Below are 24,392 nucleotides of genomic sequence, written 5' to 3'. Positions count from 1 at the left end.
GGACACAGGAGATGTAGAAGTCAGGATGCTGTTGCTACGTTTCAGCCAGGATGGCCTGACCTGGTCTAGGTTAGGAGCAAGAGGAATGGAGAGAAACAGATGCGGGAGATAAAGCAGCAGATAGAAACAACCAGCAGGAGGTAAGGTGTAGTCGAATATGGAGAGTAACTGAGAGGGCGAGTCAAGGAAGCTTTATGACTTTGGTAATGAGATGATTGATGGTGCCGTTGACTGAGGCAGGCTTCCTGGAGGAGGGCCAGGTTTGATGAGGAGCGGAGAACGGTGGTCCCCAAGCAATGGGGCATCCCACTAAAGGTCTGGCATTCTGGTAAAGTCATAAACATACAAGTCTTATGCACTGGGACCAGCCTAAATCCTTCCAAATCATAGAAGCCTTATCTTCCAGGTATTCGGATATCACATATCTGGTCATTTCTAAAATATTGCTCCTATAAGCCTATTTAAAATCCTGGTCACCAAGATACGTACTAAGAGGTATAGAGTTTTAGCTTACATAAAATGCATCCTGGGATTTTCATGCTATTCATGTTGTAGCTCCCATATCATGCAATGGACACAACATTTAAGAGAAGTGTAGTGCTCGTTGTTATTGTTAGCTGCCAGCAAGTCGGCCTCCAACTCATGGCAACACCATGCACAATGGAACTGAACTCTTGCCCAGCCTGATGCCACCCCCACAATTGGTTGGGGATCTGACAATTGTGATCCGTAGGGTTTTCACTGGCTGATCTTCAGAAGTAGATCACCATGCCTTTCTTCCTAGTCTGCCTTAGTCTGGAAGCTCTGCTAAAACCTGTTCAGCATCATAGCAACACAAGCCTTCACTAACAGACACGTGGTGGCTGTGCATGAGATGCATTGGCCAGGAATCAAACCTAGTTCTCCAGCACAGAAGGTGAGAATTCTAGCGCTAAACCACCATTGCCCTCATAGTACTTCTCAGAAGATCTCATTTGCTAGAGTGGCCGGACAGGGTCACACCATTGTCCCAACACAATTCCTCTCAAACACTGAAGAAAGTCCCTCTGACCAACGATCCAAACTCTCGGTTGTACTTCACAGGTGACGTCACAGAGATCTGGCTACTCAGCATTCTTAACTTCAGCAAATGTTACAGTCTAGACCTATGCAGAGGAGGAGCCCTGGTGGCACACTGGTTAAGAGCTCAGCTGCTAATCAAAAGGTCAGCAGTTCAAATCCACCAGCCACCCATTTCCCTCATAAGAATGTAAGCTCTACAAAAGCAGGCATCTTCATCTGTTTTGTTCGTTTTTGGATTCCCAGGTTCTACAGGCCCCTGGCACATTGTAGGTTTACATTGAGTGTCTGTTGGCTGAATGGCTCTTGCGCTATTCCTGGCACTTCCGCTTTCCCCGTCAGAGCACATTTCACACTCTTCATGTCTGTTTGCTTATCTGTAACCCCACTGAGTGCTTGATTACAGCAGAGTTGGTGCTCTTGGTATTCCCACCTCTAGCACAAGATCTGGGATACAGCTACAGGAAACAATACGTATTGATATTCTGTACTGGCTGAACGGCTGAAAGGGGATGAGAAGAGGGAAAGTTTTCATTGCTCATGGTGATTCAGTGAAGAGCAACATACACATTTCTTATTTCCCAGTTTTGCCAAGAGCCAGGATATATGACCGAATAGTTGACCCAAAACATTGAATGACTATCTCATTAATGAATAAAGAGCATTCATTATTACTGAATTATTATATAGACTTGATTTTCCTCTCCAGCTAAATTACCTTGGCCTCTCCACTTACTGATAAACACCTCCAGGTAGATCTCCTCAATTTCATTAACCTAAACCTAACCCCTTGCTGTCAAGTTGATTCCGACTCATAGCAACCCTATAGGACAGAGTAGAACCATAGGGTCGCCAAGGAGCGGCTGGTGGATTTGAACTGCTGACCTTTTGGTTAGCAGCTAAGCTCTTAACCACTGCACCCCCAGGGCTCCTTCACTTTTGTTAAGACAAAGAAATAAACAGCACAGATACCTGGCTTCTCCTGTATCCAGTCAGACAACCATTGTAAATGGCAATCACAGGTCCATGGGTTTCCATGAAGATAAAGGCTTTCCAGACTGGGCATATAGGAGACCATCTCTTGAGGGAGGGAGGTCAGGAAGTTGTCAGACAAGTACAAGTACTTAATGAAAGATGTTTTAAATATCTGGAGGTAGCGAAGAGAGACAAATGTATCTGGATGGAGCTTAGTCAGCTGATTTCCTTCCAAATGCACCAGTCGGAGAAAGGTGAGTCCATAAAAAACCTCTGGGTTTATAAACTCAATATTGTTGTGGTCCATATGCAACCGCGTCAAGCTCCTGAGGCCATAAAAAGTATCTTTCTGAAGTTTTCGGACTTTGTTATAGCTCATTTTTAAGACCTAAGAAGGAAAAGAAGCACACATTTATGTTGTCAGAAGAATTTTCACAAAAGGGAAAGTGTATCAACAATAAAACATATATTGAGACAGCCCAATACAATGTGTGTACCTTGTTTGGATCCATGCAAACAAATCAGTTGCAAATTAAACACAAGACTGTTGTTAGGGAAATTAGAACACTCATGAACATTTGATGATATTAAGGAATTGCTAAATTTTTAAGATATAATAATGGTATTGTGCTGACTTTGAAAAGGTTTCTTTACTTTGAGACGTATGTGGAAGTACATACAGGTGAAACATTATGATACTGTGGATTTATTTCAAAACAATCCAGTAGAGTAAAACGTGGTGGGTAGGGTGCAGATGAGACAAGATCTGTCATGTGTTGATAACTATTGAAGCTGGGTGATGGATACATTCAGGTCCATTAAACCATTCTCTCTACTTTTGTAGGTGGTTGAAAATTTCCATAATAAAAATATTTTTAAGTATCTAATTTTTCAAGTACATTTAAGACTTCTCAAGTCTGTTCATAAAAAAGAATGCATATTGATTTTATTGTTTCGCATTTATAAAAGCTTTATTGAGATATCATTCACATGCCATAAAACTTGCCCTTTAAAGTATACAATTCAGTGGTTTTTATTATATGCACTTTGTAGTGCAACTATCACTACTAAGTACTTTAGAGAACTGTCATCATTCCAAAATAAAAGCCCATACCAATTAACAGTCATCTCCTGCCCTGCTAGCCCTCGGCAGCCACTCATCTACCTATTCTGCCTATTCTAGATATTTCATGTAAATGGTATTATACAATATGTGGCCTTTTGTACCTGGATTATTTCACTCAACATAATATTTTCAAGATCTATTTCTGTTGCAACAGGTATCTGTATGTCTTTCCTTTTTATTGCCAAATAATATTCCATTATGTAGATAGAACACATTTTGTTCATCCATTCATCAGTGACCTACATTTGAACTGTTTCTACTTTTCGGCTGTTATAAGTAATGTGATTTTGATTGATTGTGAATCGAGATTAAAATAATAACTTCTAAGTATTTAAATAATGCTTGTGTATTCTCCAGTCCCTCCCCAGTTACTGACCCAACATACATCCTTTCTCCAAAAAAGCAAAGCTAGTTAAAACAGTGATTTCTCATCATATTGTTCTGATTAGAGCTAAGCTGCCGTCGATGTTGAGAACGCTTTTGTGGAGTGCCAAGTTCCCTAATAAGTACAGAAGAGTTAAATGGGCAACATGGAAGAAGTTTGCCTCAAATGATACCTGGGAGTTTAGTTTCAAACCCAGTGTTTTTCAATATCTGTTGAAAATCTAATCAGGAGACTAAACAAGTGTGGAAAATTCCATAAATGATATGTGATCCATTTATTCCAAATAGAGCCTCATTAAGTGGAATCAACAGAATCAGATACCTAGAGTGAATTCTATTGCTTCCTGCCCCAGGTAAAACCTCCTTTACAAAGCTGATTCAACACTGGCAATGCATCTTTTATAAGGATATTATTGACTTAGTTTTTTTTATTATGCTGTATCTTTTTATGAGGAGCTTTGGGAGACATTCATTTCTGATTTAAAATTAGACATGATTGTGCTGTAAAAAAAATTTTTTTTAATACCAAAAAAACACAAACCCATTGCCAATTGAGTTGATTACTCACGGTGACCCCATGTATTATAATAGAGTAGAGCTGCTCCGTAGAATTTTCTTGGCTATGGTCTTTATGGAAGCAGAACACCAGGCCTTTCTTCTGCCATGCCTCGAGGTGAATTTGAACTACCAATGTTTAGGTTAGTAGTCAAGGGCATACCATTTGCACCACTCAGAGACCTTTTATATTTAACATATGTCATGAGTTCTGCTGTTGTTAGATGCCATCGAGTAGGTTCCGACTCATAGCAACCCTATCTATGTACAACAGAACAAAACACTGTGCCATCCTCACAATCGTTGCTATGTTTGAGCACATTGTTGCAGCCACTGTGTTCATCCATCCTGTTGAGTATCTTCCTCTTTTTCACTGACCCTCTATTTTACCACGTATGATGTCCTTCTCCAGGGACTGGTCCCTCCTGATAACATGGCCAAAATACATAAGACAAAGTCTTGGCATCCTCACTTCTAAGGAGCATTCTGGCTGTACTTCTTCCCAGACAGATTTGTTCATTTTTCTGGCAGTCCACGGTATATTCAAAATTCTTTGCCAACACCATAATTCAAATGCATTAATTCTTCTTTGGTCTTCCTTATTCATTGTCCAGGTTTTGCATACATATAAGGTGACTGAAAATACCATGATTTAGGTCAAGTGCACCTTAGTCCTCAAAGTGACATCTTTGCTTTTTAGTACTTGAAAGAGGTTTTTTTTTGCAGCAGATTTGCCCAGGGCAATGGGTCATTTGATTTTTTTGACTGCTGCTTCCATAGGTGTTGACTGTGGATGCAAGTAAAACGAAATCCTTGACAACTTCAATATTTTCTCCATTTACCATGATATTGCTTATTGGTCCAGTTGTGAGGATTTTTGTTTTCTTTATGATGAGATGTATTCCATACTGAAGGCTGTGGTCTTTGATCTTCATCAGTAAGTGCTTCAAGTCCTCTTCACTGTCGGCAAGCAAAGTTGTGTCATATGTATAATGCAGGTTGTTAATTAGTCTTCCTCCAATCCTTATGCTGTATTCTTCCTCACATAGTCCAGCTTCTTGGATTTGCTCAGCATTCAGATTGAATAAGTATGGTGAAAGGATACAAGCATGATACACACCTTTCCGATTTTGAACCACGCAGTATCCCCTTGTTCTGTTCAAATGACTGCCTCTTGATCTATGTACAGGTTCCTCATGAGCACAATTTAGTGCTCTGGAATTCCCATTCTTCGCAATGTTATCCATAATTTGTTCTGATCCCCAAAATCGAATGCCTTTTCGTAGTCAATAAAACACAGATAAACATCTTTCTTGTATTCTCTGTTTTCAGCCAGGATCCATCTGATATCAGCAGTGATATCCCTCGTTCCATGTCCTCTTCTGAATTCAGCTTGAATTTCTGATATACTACTGCAGCTGTTTCTGAATTATCTTCAATAAAATTTTACTTGCTTGTGATATTAATGATATTGCTTGATAATTTCCACATTCTGTTGGATCATCTTTCTTTGGAATGGGCAGAAATATGGATCTCCTCCAGTTGGTTGGCCAGGTAGCTGTCTTCCAAATTACTTGGCATGGACGAGTGAGCACTTCCAGTGTTGCCTCCTTCGTTGAAACATCTCAGTTGGTATTCCATCAATTCCTGGAGCCTTGTTTTCCAACAGTGCCTTCAGTGCAGCTTGGACTTTTTCCTTCAGTATCATCAGTTCTTGAGCATGTGCTTCCTCCTGAAATAGCTGAATGTTGCCGAATTCTTTTTGGTGCAGTGACTGTGTATTCCTTCCATCTTCTTTTGATGCTTTTGCCCAAAGAATCATTCAATATTGCAACTAGAAGCTTGAATTTTTTTCTTCAGTTCTTTCAGCTTGAGAAATGCTGAGCGTGTTCTTCCCTTTTGGTTTTCTAACTCCAGGTCTTTGCACATTTTATTATAATATTTTACTTTGTCTTCTCAAGCTCCCTTTGAAATCTTCTGTTCAGCTCTTTTACTTCATGTTTTTTCTGTTCACTTTAGCTACTCTATGTTCAGGAGCAAGTTTCAGAGTTTCTTCTGACATCCATTATGGTCTTTTCTTTCTTTCCTGTCTTTATTTATTTATTTTTAAAAAAATATTTTATTGTGTTTTAGGTGACAGTTTACACAGAAAATTAGGTTCCCATTTAACAATTTTAATACAAATTGTTTCATGACATTGGTTACAATTTTCACAATGTGTCAACATTCTCATTATTTCCATTCTGTTTGCTCTGTTTTCATTAATTTAGCTTCCCTTCCTCTCTTTGTCTTTTCATCTTTGCTTTTGGGTAAATGTTGACCATTTGATCTCTGATAGTTGATTGTTTAAGGGAGCACATTACTCACAGTTAATATTGTTTGTTTTATAAGCCAATTTATTATTTGGCTGAAAGGTGACCTCCAGGAGTAGCTTCAGTTCCAAGTTCAAAGGGTAGCTTAGGGCAACAGTCTCAGGGGTTCTTCTAATCTCTATCAGTCAATAAGTCTGGCCTCTTTTAGGAATTTGTATTTGTTCTACATTTTCCACCCATTCTATCTGGGACCTTCTATTGTGTCCCTAGTCAGAACAGTCTTGGCCACGACTTTCTATTTTGTTGAGAGGTTTTGTTTTTGTTTTTAATGTCATCTTCAACTTCTTTTGTTATGGGTCTGTTCAGATTTTCTACCTCTATTTCTATCAGTCTAGGTAGGCAATGTGTTTCTAGAAATTTGTCCATTTCGTCTAGGTTTTCACATTTGCTGGAATACAATTTTTCATAATAGTCTTTTATGATCTTCTTTATGTCAGTTGGTTCTATTGTAATGTCACCCTTTCACCCATTTCATTTCTTATTTTGGTTATTTGCATGTTCTAATTTTTTTCCTTTGTCACTTTGGTCAGTGGTTTGTCAGTTTTATTGATCCTCTCAAAGAACCAACTTCTAGTCTTTTTGATTCTTTCTATTGTTTGTCTGTTTTCTATTTTATTTATTTCTGCTCCGATCTTTGTCATGTCCTTTCTTCTGGTAACTATGGACCTTTTTTGCTCTTCCTTTTCTGTTTGTTCAAGTTGTCAGGTTATTGCTTTTGGACCTTTCTTCTTTTTGGATGTATACATTTATTGCTAAATTTACCTCTGAGAACTGCTTTTGCTGTGTCCCAAAGGTTTTGGTATGTTTTGTTTTCATTCTCATTTGATTCTAAGTATTTTTTAATTTCACATTTGATTTATTGTATGACCCAATAGTTTTTAAGTTAGGCAGTATTTAGTTTCCATGTATTTTATTTCTTTTCCTTGTTCCTTGTTGCTGATTTCTAGTTTTATAACGTTATGATCAGAGAAGATGCTTTGTATTATTTCAGTGTTTTTAAATTCATTTAGGCTTGTTTTGTAGCCTAAAATATGGTCTATTCTGGAAAATACTTCATGTGCACTGGAGAACAATGTGTATTTTGCTGCTCTTGGGTGATGTGTTCCGTACCTGTCTATGAGATCGAGTTGGTTGATTGTATTATTTAGATCATTTGTATTTTTGTTGATTTTCTTTCTAGTTGTTCTGTCCATCATCAAAAGTGGTGTATTAAAGTCTCCTACTATTAATGTAGAACTGTGTAGTTCTCTTTTCAATTCTGTTAGTTTGTTTTATGTATTTTGGAGCTCTGCCATTGGGTGCATAAATATTTACTATTATTATGTCTTCTTGGTGAATTGACCCTTTAGTCATTATATAATGCCCTTCTTTGTCTCTTATAATGGATTTTGACTTAAAGTCTATTTATCAGAAATGATTATTGCCACTCATTCTCTCTTTTGGTTACTGTTTGCTTGATATATTTTTTCCATCCTTTGTTATTAACCTATTATGTCTTTGTGTCTAAGGTGTGTCTCTTGTAGGCAACATATACATGTTTTTTTTTTATCCATTCTGCAACTCTCTACCTCTTGACTGGTGGATTTAATCCATTTACATTCAGCGCGATTATCGATAGGTATGAAGTCACTGCTACCATTTTGTTATACTTTTTTGTGATGTAAACGGTTTCTTTGTTCCTCTTAATTTTGTGCGCTGAGTTCTTTTTGTATATGGATTTTATTTTCCTATCATTTGTTGTTGTTGTTTTTGTGTATACTGGGTCTTTTAGATTTTTCTTTCTTTATTTTCGTAAGTAGATTTCTTAATTTTCTTGTGGTTACCCTGAAGTTTACCTTTATCCTTCTATGTTTAAAACAGTTTGTTATATCTTGAAATCACCTTTACTTCCTCTCCATATGGAAGTTCTGTAACTACACCATTTCTTCCCCCTTTTACTTTGAAGTTGTCATCATTTACAGCTTAACACCTCTGATTCCCTGTAATCAGTTTTGCAGCTTTATTTTACTTTCATGAAGTCTTTATCTGGGTTGGTGTCTGGGTGATGCTGTCATGTGTCTTTATCTGAGGTTGCTTTCTGATGTCACTGGTTCTCTGTCCAAAGGATTCCCTAAATTTAATTAAGGATTCCTTTAATTTCTGCTTATCTGGGAGTGTCCCAGTTTCTCCCTCACTTTTGAAAGACAATTTTGCTGGATATATGATTCTTGGTTGGCAATTCTTTTCTTTCAGGATTGTGTAGATGTCATCCTGTTGCCTCCTTGCCTGCATGGTTTCTGACAAGAAATTGGTATTCAGACTTATTGATGCCTCTTTGTAAGTGATATTTCACTTTTCACAAGCTTGTCTCAAAATTCTTTGTCTTTAGTTTTCGAAAGTTTGATTATGATATCTCTTGGTAAATTTCTTTTGGGGTCTATTCTATATGGAGTTTGTTGAGCCTTTTGGATGGAAACCTTCTCATTTTTCATGATAGTTGGTAAGTTTTCTGCCAATATATCTTCAAAAATTCTCTCTGTACTTTTTCTTCCTCCTCTTCTGGAATTCCTATTATGCATAAATTGTTCCTCTTGATGGTGTCCCACATAACTCTTAGGCTTTATTCATTTTCTTCGGTCTTTTTTCTGATGGTTCCTCAAGCAAATTAGTATCAAGGGTTTTGTCCTCGATTTTGTTAATTCTTTCTTCCATTGATTCAGTTCTACTTCCGTGTCCTTCCATTGAGTTATCTATGTCTGATATTTTATTGTTACACTTCTGAATTTCTAGCTGTTTTTGTATCGTTTCTCCTTGTCTACTCAGTTTCTCGTATTGTTTTCCAGAATTCTTCTAGGTTTTTTTCTGTGTTTTCCTTGATCTCTTTGAGGAGCCTAAAGATAAGTCTTTTGAATTCCTTATCAGGTAGTTCTATTATCAGTTCTTCCTCTTATCCTTTTCGTCATATGATTTGTTATTGTCTGCTATCTCTGAGGCATTAAGGTGTTATTTTATTTATGTATTTTTTTTCATTACTGTATGTTTGCTTTTGTCCTAATTTTGTTTTGATATATCAGGAGCTTTGTTTCTTCTCTTTCTCTTTAGAATGTCTTCCTTCCTTTGTATTATTTTATTTGTTGTTGCTTTTGTGGTACTGTCCATGTATGACTTTGGTGGTGTTAGTTAGCTGGGTGTGATTTCCTCTCAATAGTGAGTATGGTGGATCATCCCCATGTGTGAATCCTCTGTCATTAGGTTTGTATGTCTTCCCTTAAAGGATTGAGTGGAGGTGTGAGAGCAAGTCCTTTCCCTGATGTGGGATGGTAAGTGTTGGGTGGTCAAGGTTCTTCCACAACACTCATGGGACCATGTGGTCCTTCCAGGTTGGTGCTAACAGTGCATCCTCTGGAAAGCTGGGCAGGATGTCTCCATAGCCACTGGGAAGTAGTACTACCCAAATGGTTGGGATAGGATCTCTGTGCATGCACGAATTGGCATCTCAGTAGGTGGTGGGGGATCAAAGGGTCTCAGAGCATGTTTGGGTGTGGTATGTGATGTTGCAGCCAGGCAGTCATTGGATGAGGACACTAGAGTCTCCTGTTTGTCAGGATGTTCCAGGCAGTTGCTGGTAAGGTGATGTGCCTGCCTGTCACATTACGGGCGGGGGCATGGGGAGCACTCCTGCCAGTCGCCAGGTTGTGGGCATGGTGAGTGCTCGCCGGCAGTCACTGGGCAGGTGGGGTGGGAGAGAATGCACCACCAGTTGCCAGGCAGGTGGCATTGGAGCATGTGCTGCCAGTCACCAGGCAGGTGGGGTGGGGGAGCACATGCCACCGGTCGTAGGGCAGGCAGGGTAGGGTGGCTCAGGATCTTACGCTGCCAGTCGCGTGGCATGGAGTGCATAGTGCTGGTCGCCAGGCGAGCGGGGCACAGGAGTGCACAATGCGATCGTGCAGCGTGGGAGCTGGTCACCGGGCACATGAGGGGAAGGGGAGTGCACTTCTCCAGTCATTGGGTGTGAGTGCTGGGTCACTCCCTATAGGCTGTAGGTGGTGACCCAGGCTTGGCCTAATTAAATCTGAGGAGGGTGGCTACCTGGAGTCTGGCTGGGTGGAGGACTTCCAGATATTACTATGTGGTTCCACTATTCTGTGGGCATTTCCTCTCCAAATGGTCAGGCACGCCCGCTGGTTATTAGTCCTGTCCCTAGTTCCTGGCTCCCTCTCTGCTCTGTGGTCACCAGGATCCCTGGAGCTCTCACCTGCCTTCTTGCAGTTTCCCTCCTTACATCATGTCATGTCCTGCTCACCTTGCTTCACTCCGGGTTTGTCTACACAGTATCTCTGTCTCCTATTGGGAATTCCGTGAAGTTGCCTTCCTATGCTCCTCACCTTGGAACACTGCTTGGCTTTGTCTCAAGATGGCCACACTGTGCTGGGTTGCTGGCAGGGTGCCTATGATTCATAAACATCCTTATCTGCTGTTTTCATTCAGTCTCTCCTTCCACTTGATGTTTGGTCTACTTCTTCATCCTTTTGTTTGATGTTCAGAGTTCCAAGGTTGTCATCTATATCTATTTCACTTGGTTTCTGGAGTCTTTGTTGTAGGGGAACACTATAGTGGGTATGACTAAGTTGCCACCTTAGGCAGATCTCTCTTTCCTGTCTTTTTAATTACCTTCTGCTTTCTTCATATTGATGTCCTTGATGTCATCTCACAATTCATCTGGTCTTCGGTCATCCTGTGCTCAGTGTGTCAGATCTATTCTTGAACTGGTCTCTAAATTCAGGTGGGAAATATTCAAGGTTGTAATTTGGCTCTCATGGACTTGTTTTTAATTTTCTTCAGCTTCAACTTGAACTTGCATATGAGCAATTGATGCTCTGTTCTTCAGCCAGCCCCTGGCCTTGTTCTGACTGATAATAGTGAGCTTCTCCATCATCTCTTTCTACGGATGTAGTTGATTTGTTTCCTGTGTATTCCATCTGGAAAGGTCCACATGTATAGCCTTCGTTTATGTTGTTGAAAAAAGGTATTTCCAATGAATATGTTGTTGGTCTTGAAAAATTTTAACGTGATCTCCAGCGTTGTTTCTATCACCAACACCATATTTTCCAACTACCAATCCTCTACTTTGTTTCCAGTTTTTGCATCCCAATCACCAGTAATTATCAATGTATCCTGAATGCATGTTTCGTCAATTTCAGACTACAGACGCTGGTAAAAACTTCAATGTCTTCATCTTTGGCATTAGTGGGTGGTGCATAAATTTGAATAATAGTCGTATTAACTGATCTTCCTTTTAGGTGTATGGATATTATCCTATCACTGATAGCGTTGTACTTTAGGGTAAATCTTGAAGTGTTCTTTTTGATGATGAATGTGACGCCATTCCTCTTCAATTTGTCATTCCTGGCATAGTAAACCATGTGACTGCTGATTCAAAATGGCCAATATCAATCCATTTCAGCCCACGAATGCCTAGGATGTAGCACTTCAACTGTTCCATTTCATTTTTCTTGATTTTTCTTGATTCATACTTTATACATTCCACATTCTGATTACTAATGGATGTTTGCAGCTGTTTCTTGTCATTTTGAGTTGTGCTACATAAGCAAATGAAGGTCTTGAAAGCTTTACTCCATCCACATCATTAAGGTCGAGTTTACTTTGAGGTGGTAGCACTTCCCCAGTCATATTTGGAGTGCTTTCCAATCGTTTGGCACTATATCACACAATGTTCCACTGCTATTCATAAGGTTTTCACTGGCCAGTTTTTTCAGAAGTAGATCACCAGGTCCTCTTCCTAGTCTGTCTTAGTCTGGAAGTTCCACTGAAACCTATCTACCATGGGCAGTGGCAACTCTAGGGTTGGTGTCACCCAGTGTGGTAACTCATGGTGTCACTCCCTCCACTGGCCCGGGGTGGGGGGCCAGCTGATGAATCTCCCCCCCATAAGTGGAGCAGCCCGGCCCTGCCTGCCTCCATGCAGGGCTGAGCACTGTGCCACATGGCCCTGCCCCTCCCAACCCCATTCCCCCCATGACTCCTCACAACTCCTCCCCTCTCCCATTAGCCAAAGTGGAGACCCTCCTCTCCGCCCAGTGGTGGGTGACTGGGGGCGGGGGGGGGGTGACTGGCGGCCCCTCCCCCTGTGGCACTGGCCTGCCGCTGCTGCCGTGGACCCTGAGGTCATTTTGGTGTCACCCACTCTGACAGTGTCGGGGGTGTGGTCCATACCCCCACACCCTCCCAGTGATGACAGTGACCATGGGTGACCCTACTGGTATTTGGAATACTAGTGGCATAGCTTCCAGCATCACACAGTACAACAAACTGAGAGACAAGTGGTGGATGAATTGTGTAACTGGCCCTATTTCCCCCTTAGAGTTAGTGTTTAGGAAGCTTCAAGTCCTACCCATAGGAGACATAAAGGTCTCAATGTATATATTTTTGTATTTCTTTTATTCCTATTGCTACACTTCTTTTACCTTTTACTTTCTCTCCTACTTGTGTGAGAATTCTTGCAAAATTTGATGCATTCTAGTAAGTCTCTGTAACCTTTTTTATTATTAATTTTGAACAAGACAGGAAACAGATAAGTAAATAAATGGAAAATTTTTTTCAAGTGTAAAGCATATTGATTTATTGAAAGCTAACTTTGGTCTAAGAAATTAATTTATTTTAGAAACCACCATTGATTCCCAGGTGAATATGACTATTAGTTGCTTTCAAATATTACATTTTAGAGGTTTAGTAATCGCTGGGAATTGAATTTTTTTCTATTAGCAATAGCTATGAAAAACATGTCCCTCAGGATTTTCCTATTATTCTAATTTCCACATACTATTGCATTAAAAAAAAAAAATCAGTTCTTTGAAGTCTTCCCTTAATGTCTACCTCTAATTTTCTGGTAGTTTACCTTTAGATTCCATGGGAATGGGCAGCTTTTGGAGGTACATCCTATAGGTCCCACCTCACCTCTTTAAACCCTGCCGCCACCCAGGTCTCACCTGCAAGGCCTGCAGATCCGAGAAGGTCTTATCAGGAATTGTGTGAATGCCATTGCTATGCAGCATTAGTAACTCCAACTTGTTCAGGCCAGAAAAATCTGTTTCTGTCAATCTGCCCAAGCTGTTGTACCTGAAATAAAAATGTCATTCTAGGCATAAGGTTAGCCTGTCAACTAAAGTTCAAATGTCCAAGCACACAGACACACACACACACACAACCACGTCTCGTTTTACCTGTGCTCTAAGGAGATAATCCATCTCTCTATGCGTGAAATACGATTGAAATTCATCAGATGCCACAGAAGGTCGACCTACTACCCAGTCCTTGCGGCCTCAGCTACAATCACCCCATTCACATTCCTGGAGCATGCCACATTCCTTCTCATTTTCATTTCATATTTTTTTCTTCCCTTCATTTTATGTGTATATTGTTTCTTCAGGTTGGAATGCCTATGACCTCATCTCTCTCTCTTTGTGAACACTATTAAGACCAAGCGCATCCTTTTGTGTTTTCTTCCCCCTCCTTCTCCGAGGTGGAATTCATCATTATAAAGCACTGGTTAAGAAACTTAGACTCTGAAGCCAAGTAGCTTGGATAGGATTACACGCTCAGCCACTTAGTAATTGTGCAGCCCTTGGTAAGATCAGTAACCTTCTGTGCCCAGTTTCCTGATGTATGAAATGCAGATAATAATAGAACCTGCTCCAAAGGGGTCAGGAGGACGAAATGAATGAAGACATGTACAGTGCTTAGCCCAATGCCAATGTTGGTGGTGCAGTGGTTAAGAGCTCGGCTGCTAACCAAAAGGTTGGCAGTTCAGATCTACCAGCCACTCCTTGGAAACTCAATGGGGCAGTTCTACTCTGTCCTACAGGGTTGCTATGAGTCTGAATCCCCTCGATGGCAAAGGGTTTGGTTTGGGTTTTTGATATTATTATTAGTGATTGTTCCCAAGGCACTTTGTGTGCTCTATTACAGTTTTTATTAAATTGCATTGATTGTATATTTTTGTCTTCCCTTCAACTACAGCTTTGAGAAGTGAAGAATGTTTCTTGTTTGGTTGTATCTTCAGCACCAGCCATGAGGCTTAGCAATAGTAGGTGCTCAATAATTGTCAAATAAATGATGTCAAGTCTGACTACATGTGTTCACACACATACATATTTTTTATGAGCCTTTAAAACATAGCCACCTTTTGACAGATAATTTAGAGGACAAGAGATTAATGTCTAAATTAGGGATGCATTTTAAAAAGCATTTTAAATAAGTTTGTACTGAAAGAAGCCGAAGGGCCTTTAGAAAGGAGTGAGCAGACGCTTCACGTGTGCCTTTTATACACCAGAGGACACTTCCAGTTGCCCTGTCATCTCTCACGGATCTATCTTAACTCTGGTTGTTAACAGGGGCTGTATTATTTTCCTGCAAAAATGTAACCAGAATGAAGTCTTTCTACAGTCGTGGGCATACCAATTTACTAAGAGTGCCTTCAGGTTCTAGAAGAACTTCCTCCTGCTAAAAATTTACCAGGAAAAGATGTTCTGACCGCTCCTACACACTTAAGATTCTCATTTCAGAAGAGAAATACTGTTAAAACAACGGTGGTTAATCGCCCAGAGCTACAAGTGTTTTGGGGACAAGTCACCAGTGTGATCAGTCTCTCTTTGAGAAAAGAAAAGACATGGCCCCACGCACCCTAAATTGATGCGTTCCACATGGGGCGGGATGCCGTCTGGGATGGAGGTCAGGTACCGAAACGTGCAGTGCACCTCTGTAGGAAAGTAGCAGGCACAGCGGCGAGGACAGGCTCTGCCACCAGGGGCGGCCACCAGGCAGATGGCAGTGAAGGAGACCAGCCAGCAGGTGATTCTTCTTCCTTTCAGCTTCATCCTGAAACAGCATCACATCTTGAAGTTACAAACATTGATCGAACATAGGTCCCAGCACCATCACACACAGCCCCCTGGGAATCTGGGAAACTGAACTTATGGATTATAAGTGACCAGTTTCATTCACAACTTCTGTGGTAAAGCTTACTCTTAACACCACCGTAGTGTGTGCTAGCCTCACACTGAGTTTGGCGATCAGTGGAATATTTACTGTTGTGAAGATGTCTTCGCAGCTTCTCACCTCCTAATGAAAAGCAGCAATCCCTATTACTTAGGGATTCATTAGAAAGGGAGGCTGGAGACCGTAATGAAGATACTGTGACAACTGAAACACATAAGGGTTAGTTTCTTGTTCTTACATTAGTTCTTTCAGACCAACTTTTAAAAAACTGATTATAAAAGCAATACATGCGCACTGTAGAAAATCCGGAAACTGCAAATAAGTAGAAAAAAAGAAAATAAAAATTATTCATGATCCCACCACTCAGATATAACCATTGACATTTTGCTGTATTCCTTCCAGCCTTTTTTTTTGTGTTTATATGATGTATATATGATAATAATTCTGAAACACCTTTTTATCATTTAACATGTAATATGTTTTCCATTTTATTAAGCATTCTTAAAAAACATTTGATATAAGGGTGAATAAATCTATTTCTAATGTGTCCTTGAATCTTTGCCAAAAAAGACACATTGGACACTTCACTGCCAAATCATGACCACAAGCAGCAATAACGGACTGGCTGAGAGGGCTTGAGCCTTGGACCTGCCCGAAGAGGCCACACTGCTCCTTGCAAGCATGATGTGTCTGCTTTTGCTCCGTCTCTTTCTCCTCAAGCTTCCGCCCAGGACAGGGAAGCAGGACCACGGAAGAAACACGCTCAGCTAGTCAGAAAAATGCTATCTATTATCCACATGTGGGAGCAGCCCAGGGATCCAAACAAAATCCTTTCCTGAAATTCAGAACACGCAGTTGCAATAAAATTTTATGATACTTTTTTCAGAAAAAAATGACCGTAATTTATCCACCTCAACGCCCCCTGGAATAGAATTATTTCTTTTGGATTCTACCAGCGATCACCGTTTAGCTATAAGCTACCCTAGAAATAACACAGATACCACGCTGCACACATCTTCATATAAAGCTAATAGAATTATTACTTAGAAAACTTAGCCCAAATTAAAATTTCAACACAGGATTAGTCACTCAGCCACTATGTCATTGTAACCACTTGGCTACAATGAAATTTTAAGTAAGCTTTCTGTAATTGGAAACAGCATTTCCACTTACTAGATAAGCACAGAAGGGAATAGCAGGATGAAAGTAATATTTTTGTTCAGCTAGAAAATAGACGTCCTGGGTGAGCCCACATGAGAGTTATTTAAAGAGCATCAAAAGGATAAAAGAACATTTCAATAGTGGAGTCACACAATCCTTAAACCTGGAAAATGCATATTGTAAAATAGACAGGAATTGACAATACCTGAGCTCTTCCCTCCTGCTCCTGAATCCTCTTCTGAAGTAAGCAGAGGCAGAAAATCTTCCCAGAAAATGGAAAATTGTAGCCAAACCTAAGTGAGGAGAAGTCCTCTGCTCCGCAAGTGAGCAAGTGGCTGAGTCTTTTCGGCTTGAAGCTCAGGAGGAATAATCTTCAAAGAGACGTCGAGGCTCCTGTAAAACTTCAGAGGACCAACCCGTGCCCAAGTAATCAAGAAGTGTTCTTTATTACTGACGTTGTCGTTAAAGAAACGAAAGACAACGTGGAGGCTTTCTAATTTCTGTTCTCCCTCAACAGTGTGCTTTAGCTGTCCTTAAGGTTGTCGCTTAAATATAACTATCACTCTATTTTGTCCCCCATCCAAAAAGTTTCTCCTTAAATTGTCTTTTTTGGGACAAGTCTCTGCAGTAGGGTGTCCACAATAAGGGTCTCCGCTTACTGAGTTCCTGTCGGCTTACTGTGTCTTTTGCCTGGCACGAGTCACCGAAGGAGGGACTACCGTATTTGCTTTGGTGCGGCCCGCACTCTCCTCTCCCGCGCGCCTCTCCGCCTGCACGAGCGCTCAGCCCTCGCACCCTGCTCGCCGGGACGGGCTCTGCAGCGGGACTCGCTTCATTCCCACGCCGCCCGAGCCGCCCGGCCTCCCGGCCCGTCCTCTTCCCAGGACAGGATTGGCCGAGCCGCTCACCTCTGCGCCCTGCTGACCAATGGGCTCGTGCCGCCCGCCGCGTCCCAGCGCCCTCCAGGCTGGGTGGCCGGGCAGCACCGCGGCAGAGCCCAGGCATGGAAGGCGGGGCGGTGGCCGGGTGACGTTGACTTCTGTGTCTGGGGGACTCGGCCCACTGTACACGGATAATAAACGACCACTGAGCGCCCTTTTATTTTAGCGTGGGCACGCGCGGGCGCCTATTCTTCAGCCTCGTTTCCTAATTCCCAGGGGTCTCCGCAGGGACGCCTGGACTAGGTGGGCAAAGCAGTTTCGGTGGCGGCAGGTTCATTTCCTTGTTGGCCTCCTCTACCTGGCGACAGGTGGGCTTTCGGTTTAAGGGTTTGTTTTGGAACCTTCATAAGCACCACGAGGTACCTTCGATGCTATGGCTCCCCAAAGTTCAGCGTTAGGACTGTTACCGATGATGAGTTACGATACCTGCAGTTTGAAGGTTCTCTTTGGCGCAATTAGAGAAACCCCTCCAGGTTTAAATACCAGTATTTCTGCTTAGATTGCGTTCCCCTCCCTCATGTCTACCCTCACGGTCCAGAGGCAGAGCTGTTCGCGAAGCACCTCTAGCCACTCGGACGATATTTCATGGTTACCGCAATTTTAGGCAGGGCGCCCAATATTTTGACTCATTAACACTGAATTAATGCAGCAAAAATGACTTGTTGCACTCGCCTCAGGTCATGTAGCTAAGTAAGTAGAGAAGCCAAATTAATTCAAACCCAGGCTGTCTGGCTCTACAGCTGGGACGTTTAACCACAGAGCTGTGGCTGCCCCACGCAGCCCAACATTGGGAAGGTCCCATAACCAGTGGCTAAGCATTCCAGTGATTTATAGTTAGTAACAAGTAAGTGAGTTACCAAGGTAATCAGGGACTCGGAGTTAGAAGTAACTTTAGAGTCATGTGTGATATGAACACGGTCTTTATCCCTGTGGAGCTGACATGGTTCTTGAAGGTAAAGTTTCGTACTTGATGTCCAAACTTGGACGCTTGGTTTGGAAAGATAGCCTATTTGTGGGGTTTTGGCATCCACAGTTTGTCTTGCTCCCAAGCTCCCTGGTGTCAAACTCATGGTTTTGTCTTCTTTAGTCAGTTTCCAACCAAGGTCTGGACGTTCAAACCCTCAGCGAGGATGAACCAGAGAATTGATTCTGTTGCCATGTTATACTCTCTGTTCCCAAGATGGTTGCCCAGGGTCGTTTTCTTGCTACCAATTTCAAAGAGAACTCGTGTAGGCATTTTTTGCTTATTTTAAGACTTCTTATGAGAGGAATTTCTACAACTGCTGTGTCTTAGAGTTCTCCACCTATTTCCTACTTTTTACTTAATCTGCCAGATTAGAAATTTGAAAGGCATGTTGGGACTACTTCTAATTCAGCTTTGCCTATATAACAATCATGTCAATAATTGCTTTTATGTTTAGAGCATGTGTGTGTCAAAAACAACCCAAAAACCCCATTGCCGTCAAGTTGATTCTAACTCATAGCGACCCTATAAGACAGAGTAGAACTGCCCCGTAGGCTTTCCAAGGCTGTAAATCTTTACAGAAGCTGACTGCCACATCTTTCTGCCGTAGAGCGGCCAGTGGGTTTGAGCCTCCAACCTTTTGGTTAGCAGCCAAGTGCATAACCACTGAGCTACCAGGGCTCCTTGTGTGTGTTAAAGGCTTTATATATACAGGCAGTCCTCGGATTGCAAATGTCCGAGTTACAAACACCTCAAAAAACCAAAACCAAACCCGTAGCCATCAAGTCAATTCCAACTCGTAACAACCCTATACGACAGGGTAGAATTGCTCCACAGGGTTTCCAAGGAGCAGCTGGTGGATTCGAACTGCCGACCTTTATGCTTAGGCAGCTGTAGCACTTAACCATTAGGCCACCAGGGTTTCCGAACACCTCATACTTGCCCTTTAATGTTGTGTAAATTTGCCTTCACTTTGAAATGATTAAACCAACCCCTACTCACAACAAATTCTTCATCACAATCACCTTTACTTGCTGCACATGCAGCTTTTAAATCACTGAAAAGGCTTTCGAGCCTTTTTTTGCACTAAAGTCAGGCTAAATGAGAACCATATGCACCTGTTTTGACTTACCTACAAATTCAACTTAACAACTGAAAGACACAGTTAGGAACGGATCTCATTTGTAACTCGGGGACTGCCTGCGTTGCTAAGTCTCACGAATATTCTGTGATAGAGGTACTAAAATTTATACTCTTTTTTTAGTTAAGGAATAGAGAGTGTTTAATGACTCAGAGCCAGAATACAAAACTAAATTAATTTTAAAACAGTAAAGCCCACGCTCTTCGGCTCCTCTCTTGCTTCTGCTTACAGCAACACTACTGCGTAATTTGTAAGCATATCAGCATAGCAAGGATTACTGGCACGTCCTTTCTCCCTTTCAGCCACACTTAATAATTCAATTTGTTCCTATAGGTTCTTATGGTTGACAAATCACTTTCATGTCTGAGTGTGTCTTCATCTAATGTTTATAAAAAATATGTGAAATTCGGCTATAATAACTTGATATTATCGTGAAAGAGGCTGAGGCTAAGTGTGTGATCTGCCAAGGTCTCACGGCTGGGCATAGGGACTCTGGGTCACCCAAATCTCAAATCCAAGTTTCCTGACTGTGGTTATCCATCTACACTATAGTTGGACATTTTAATAGCCTCTCACTACAGTTTAACTGGAGCTACGGTGAGCTACAGCTGCTAACCAAACAGTGGACAGTTGGAAACTACCAGCAGCTTATTGGAAACCCTAGGGGGCAGTTCTACCCTGCCTATAGGGTTGCTATTAGTTGGAATCGACTTGACAGCAACGGGTTTGGGTTTATAATTTAACCAGTTGCCACTGAGTTGATTCGGACTCATGGAGACCCTACGCGTGTCAGAATAGAAATGTGCTACATAGAGTTTTCAAGGTGTGACCTTTTAGAAGCAGACCATCAGGTCTTTCTTCCAAGGCACCTCTGGGTGGGTTCAGTTGCCAGCCTTTTGGTTAATAGTCACGTGCTTTGTGCCACTCAGGGACTCCTCATTTTTCTTTAAATCACCAGCCCCACCTGCCTCTCCCTTTTACTAAGTCTTTCCCTAAACAATAACATCGGTAAATTCACAGGTATAATGTGCTAGGTATATTTTTTCTAGTAAACATGGCAGTAAATATATATCTTCTTCACCCTCTATATCACCCCTGGGAAATACATCTCCCCTTATCTCTATGCCGTGGCTGTTCCTTGTCCCCCTTTCTGGTATTTACATTGCATCTTATTCCTCATCCCTAACGCATCAGTCATGCCACACATCCCACTCCCAAATCAGAGCATTAACAGCAACAAACCAACCCCAAGCATTTACAGATCATATTTCACCTAACAATCCCAGCAACCGATGGATTTGAAAACTCACTTATGTGCATGTCAACAGATAAACACCCAAACCACTACACATCTGTAAATCAGGCACAATCAGTACTAACTCCCCGCCCTACAATTTTCGTATTAATTGATCGATTAAGCAGCCAAGTCATCCATTTAGTGTCTCCATCAGCAGTGAAAGAGACCTAAAAACGTGGCCAGTCCTTTTCAGAAGTTACAGCCCAGTAGGGTAAGTGACGGCGCCCCGTGTAGATGCAGACCTGAGAACAGACAAAGGCGGAGGCAGCACCATAAGGACCAAGTAGCCATAGTTGTCAAGAGTTTAGAAACAGATGTCTGGAAGATGGTCCTGCTGACTTTACAGTAACACTATGGTCACTGTAAATGCTACATGTTGCTTTTGTTACAGGTCCTGTATCAAAAGTTATCATTGGTAGAGATTTGTAGAATTCACCAAGATTTATCAAGCATGGGTAGGAGATATAGCTAAGACATCTAGGAATCCCTCCTGTCTCTTTGAGACAAAGTCTCAGAGGATGTCCAAAGGCAAATGTCCTATGTGCAAAGAGGTGGTGGTACAATGTAGGTGGAACTTCATGAGCATTTTCTAAGAGCAAGCAGGGTGTAAGCTGGAGGTGGAAGCACATGGGGAGGGTCCCAGTGCACTATAGTCATCCTCAGTATCCACCTGCGAAGTTGATTTCAGAGGAGAAACAACGCAATGTGATTTCTGAGGTCAGCCACTTGGGAAGAAGAGCGAAGGAATCCAAAACCAAAATTATGGATGGAACATACACAGTGTCTGGCTAGGCTATGGGCCAAGCATGAAGCATTCCACACCGCTGATACATTCTAGGGTATTGAGTTTTAGAGAAGCATACTTTTGTTGTCTTGACACATGTGGTTGGAATTTTGGACATATAAGGTCTAGAAGATTATATCATTGTCAGGTGATGCCTTAAAAATTTATTTTTAAAGCTAACAGCAGTGCTGTTTCCTTTCTTATCTTTCCCCTGTACTCCTCTTTTCTATCTCAGTTTGTGTCTTTGGCTTAATCCTATATTTTATTAGAAGCTTGCCCATTCTTCATGGGCAAAAGTGATTCTCTCCATCAGTCTCTCTGATGGTTGGGAAAGTAATAATGCCCCATTATTTCATGAAAGCTTTGCATACTTCTGAACTGGATTCAGAATTAGTATCTATCTACATACATATATACATATAAGGAGCTCTGGTGGCGCAATCAGTTAAGCTCTCGACTGCTAACTGAAAGGCTGGTTGTTTGAACTCACCCAGTGGCTCCATGGGAGAAAGACCTAGCAATCTGCTTCTGTAAAGATGACAGCCAAGAAAACCTTGTGGGGCAATTCTACTCTGTCATGTGGGGTCGCTATGAATCATAAGTGACTCAACTGCACCTCACGACAGCAACATATATGTATATATAGCTACACTCTCCAGTATGCTACATAATTAAGTCCAGAAAGAATAAGTAAAGGAGTTTCTTTAGGGTGGGGTGTCTTGGATTTTTAGGATTTGTTTTCATATGCATCATAACTCATGGAAAGTTTTCCTTTTATGCTTCATTGGTAAATTAAGCCACTGAATGTAGTTGTAAATAGAGTCTTGAACCGGTTCAGATACCTGCTGAGAATTTGCATTTCTAATGAGTACCCAGGCGATGCTAATGCTGGTTAGGGACCAGTTCTGAGAATCACTAGTGGAGCAGTGGTTCTCAAAATTTATTATACATTTATTATACATGGGTATCTTGTTAAAATACAGAGTCTGATTCAGTACATCTGTGGCACCTAACAACAACAGTGTATTAAAATAAATTGAAGTTTCAAGAGTAAGACTCATCAAATATTCAAGAAGAGGAATTTTAATCCCTTAAAACCTCCTAACACCTAAACTCTCAGGAAAATATTGTTTAATGTTTGATACGCCTGATTTTTTGGCTATACCTTATGTAAGTTAGGAAAGTCGTGTCTGACAATGTACAGCAGCTGGACTTATCCACATCAGATAGTCCAGGTTAAAGAACTCCTAGTTGCTTCAACTGAGAGTTCACAAAGATCACTATTCTTTCCTGTACAGGAAGTAAATACAGTACTAGAAGGAAAGCCAGGTGTTGGTAGTCCATCAGCTGGGAAGATTTATCTATCCCAAGTCTTAATGAAAAAAATGGTCGGAAACTTTGAGTGACTCTGACACGTATTTCAAACCAGTTTTTCTTTCCGGTTAGTGTGGAAACAGAAAGTTTTTTTAAAAATGTATTTTAATTAAGTTTATTTCTACTCTGTTATAGGTTAAATCTGAATCAAAATCAGAACTGACTGCTCAATATTTAAAACTAAATTCTCTACTTAACAGATAACAATATAGTTCAAGAAGTTACCAACCAATCTCATGGACACATACACAGAGCAGTTCATCAACCAGCACAGTGGTTAAACATGAAAGGTGTTCTGTCGTCGACTGTAGTAGAAACATACAACAGAGCTTTCCTTGTTAAGACCAAGAGTTTTTACTGGGATCTGAGAACTCCAAAAATGTAGCTCATAAATATGTCACTTCCTAACACCACTGGGGATATGGAAAACACGCCTATGGTGTGGGTTCACGGTCTACAAATAGGCCCATTTACCTGTAAATATCCAGTGTAATTTGTATCCTCTTCAATGCCATCATTACCAGCCTCAGTGACATTCCTATTCCCATACCAGGCACTCTACAGAAAGAGTTACATTATGAGGAGGCCCAGTCTTTGCTTTGAGGAATTAATAATCTAATGAAGCAACTAGCTAGATGACCCATCATTACCTTCATCCCACTTGTGATACAAGAATGCACACCTACACGGCCATGTCTGTAGGTAGGCATATATTTATTGCTACTTTGGTTTATAAAATTAATACCTGGTCATTGTTGAAGTGCTGAAAAATATAAATATATAAAAAGAAAATGAAAATCACCCATAATCTCAAAGACATAAACAGGGTTAATAATTTGGTGACTTTTCTTTCTCCTTTTCAGTTTATCTATTTTTATAAAAGTGGAATCATATTATATATTGTCATGTCTACTGATTTTATTACGTAACCATATATTGTGAACATTCTCCTATTTTATATTCTTTATGTATGTTGTTGTTGTTAGGTGCCATCTAGTTGGTTCTGACTCATAGCGACCCGATGTACAACAGAACTAAACACTGCCTCGTCCTGCACCATCCTCACAATTTTCTTATGCTTAAGCCCATTGTTGCAGCCACTGTGTAAATCCATCTCATAGAGGCTCTTCCTATTTTTTGCTGACCCTCTACTTTACCAAGCATGATGTCCTTCTCTAGGGAGTGATCCCTCCTGATAACATGTCCAAAGTATGTGAGACAAAGTCTCACCATCCTTGCTTCTAAGGAGCATTCTGGCTGTA

At 41.1% G+C, this 24,392-nt stretch overlaps 1 protein-coding gene across 1 annotated transcript in view; it reads right to left on the bottom strand.

The window, feature by feature from the left end:
- IGSF10 (immunoglobulin superfamily member 10) overlaps nt 1-15,347 on the bottom strand; it is a 32,811-nt gene extending 17,464 nt beyond the window's left edge. Inside the window, exons 1-3 of the mRNA XM_004379185.1 lie at nt 15,154-15,347; nt 13,461-13,590; nt 2,032-2,422 (exon numbers count right to left, since the gene is read on the bottom strand). Coding sequence (XP_004379242.1) covers nt 2,032-2,422; nt 13,461-13,590; nt 15,154-15,347 — 715 coding nt within the window. The remainder of the gene's footprint in view (nt 1-2,031; nt 2,423-13,460; nt 13,591-15,153) is intronic.
- Nucleotides 15,348-24,392: the final 9,045 nt, after the last annotated feature.

This window comes from Trichechus manatus, unplaced genomic scaffold, assembly GCF_000243295.1.
Source record: "Trichechus manatus latirostris isolate Lorelei unplaced genomic scaffold, TriManLat1.0 scaffold00062, whole genome shotgun sequence".
Lineage (NCBI taxonomy): Eukaryota > Metazoa > Chordata > Mammalia > Sirenia > Trichechidae > Trichechus > Trichechus manatus.
Note: the sequence above shows the minus strand (reverse complement) of the source record. Positions and strands in the feature narration are given on the sequence as shown.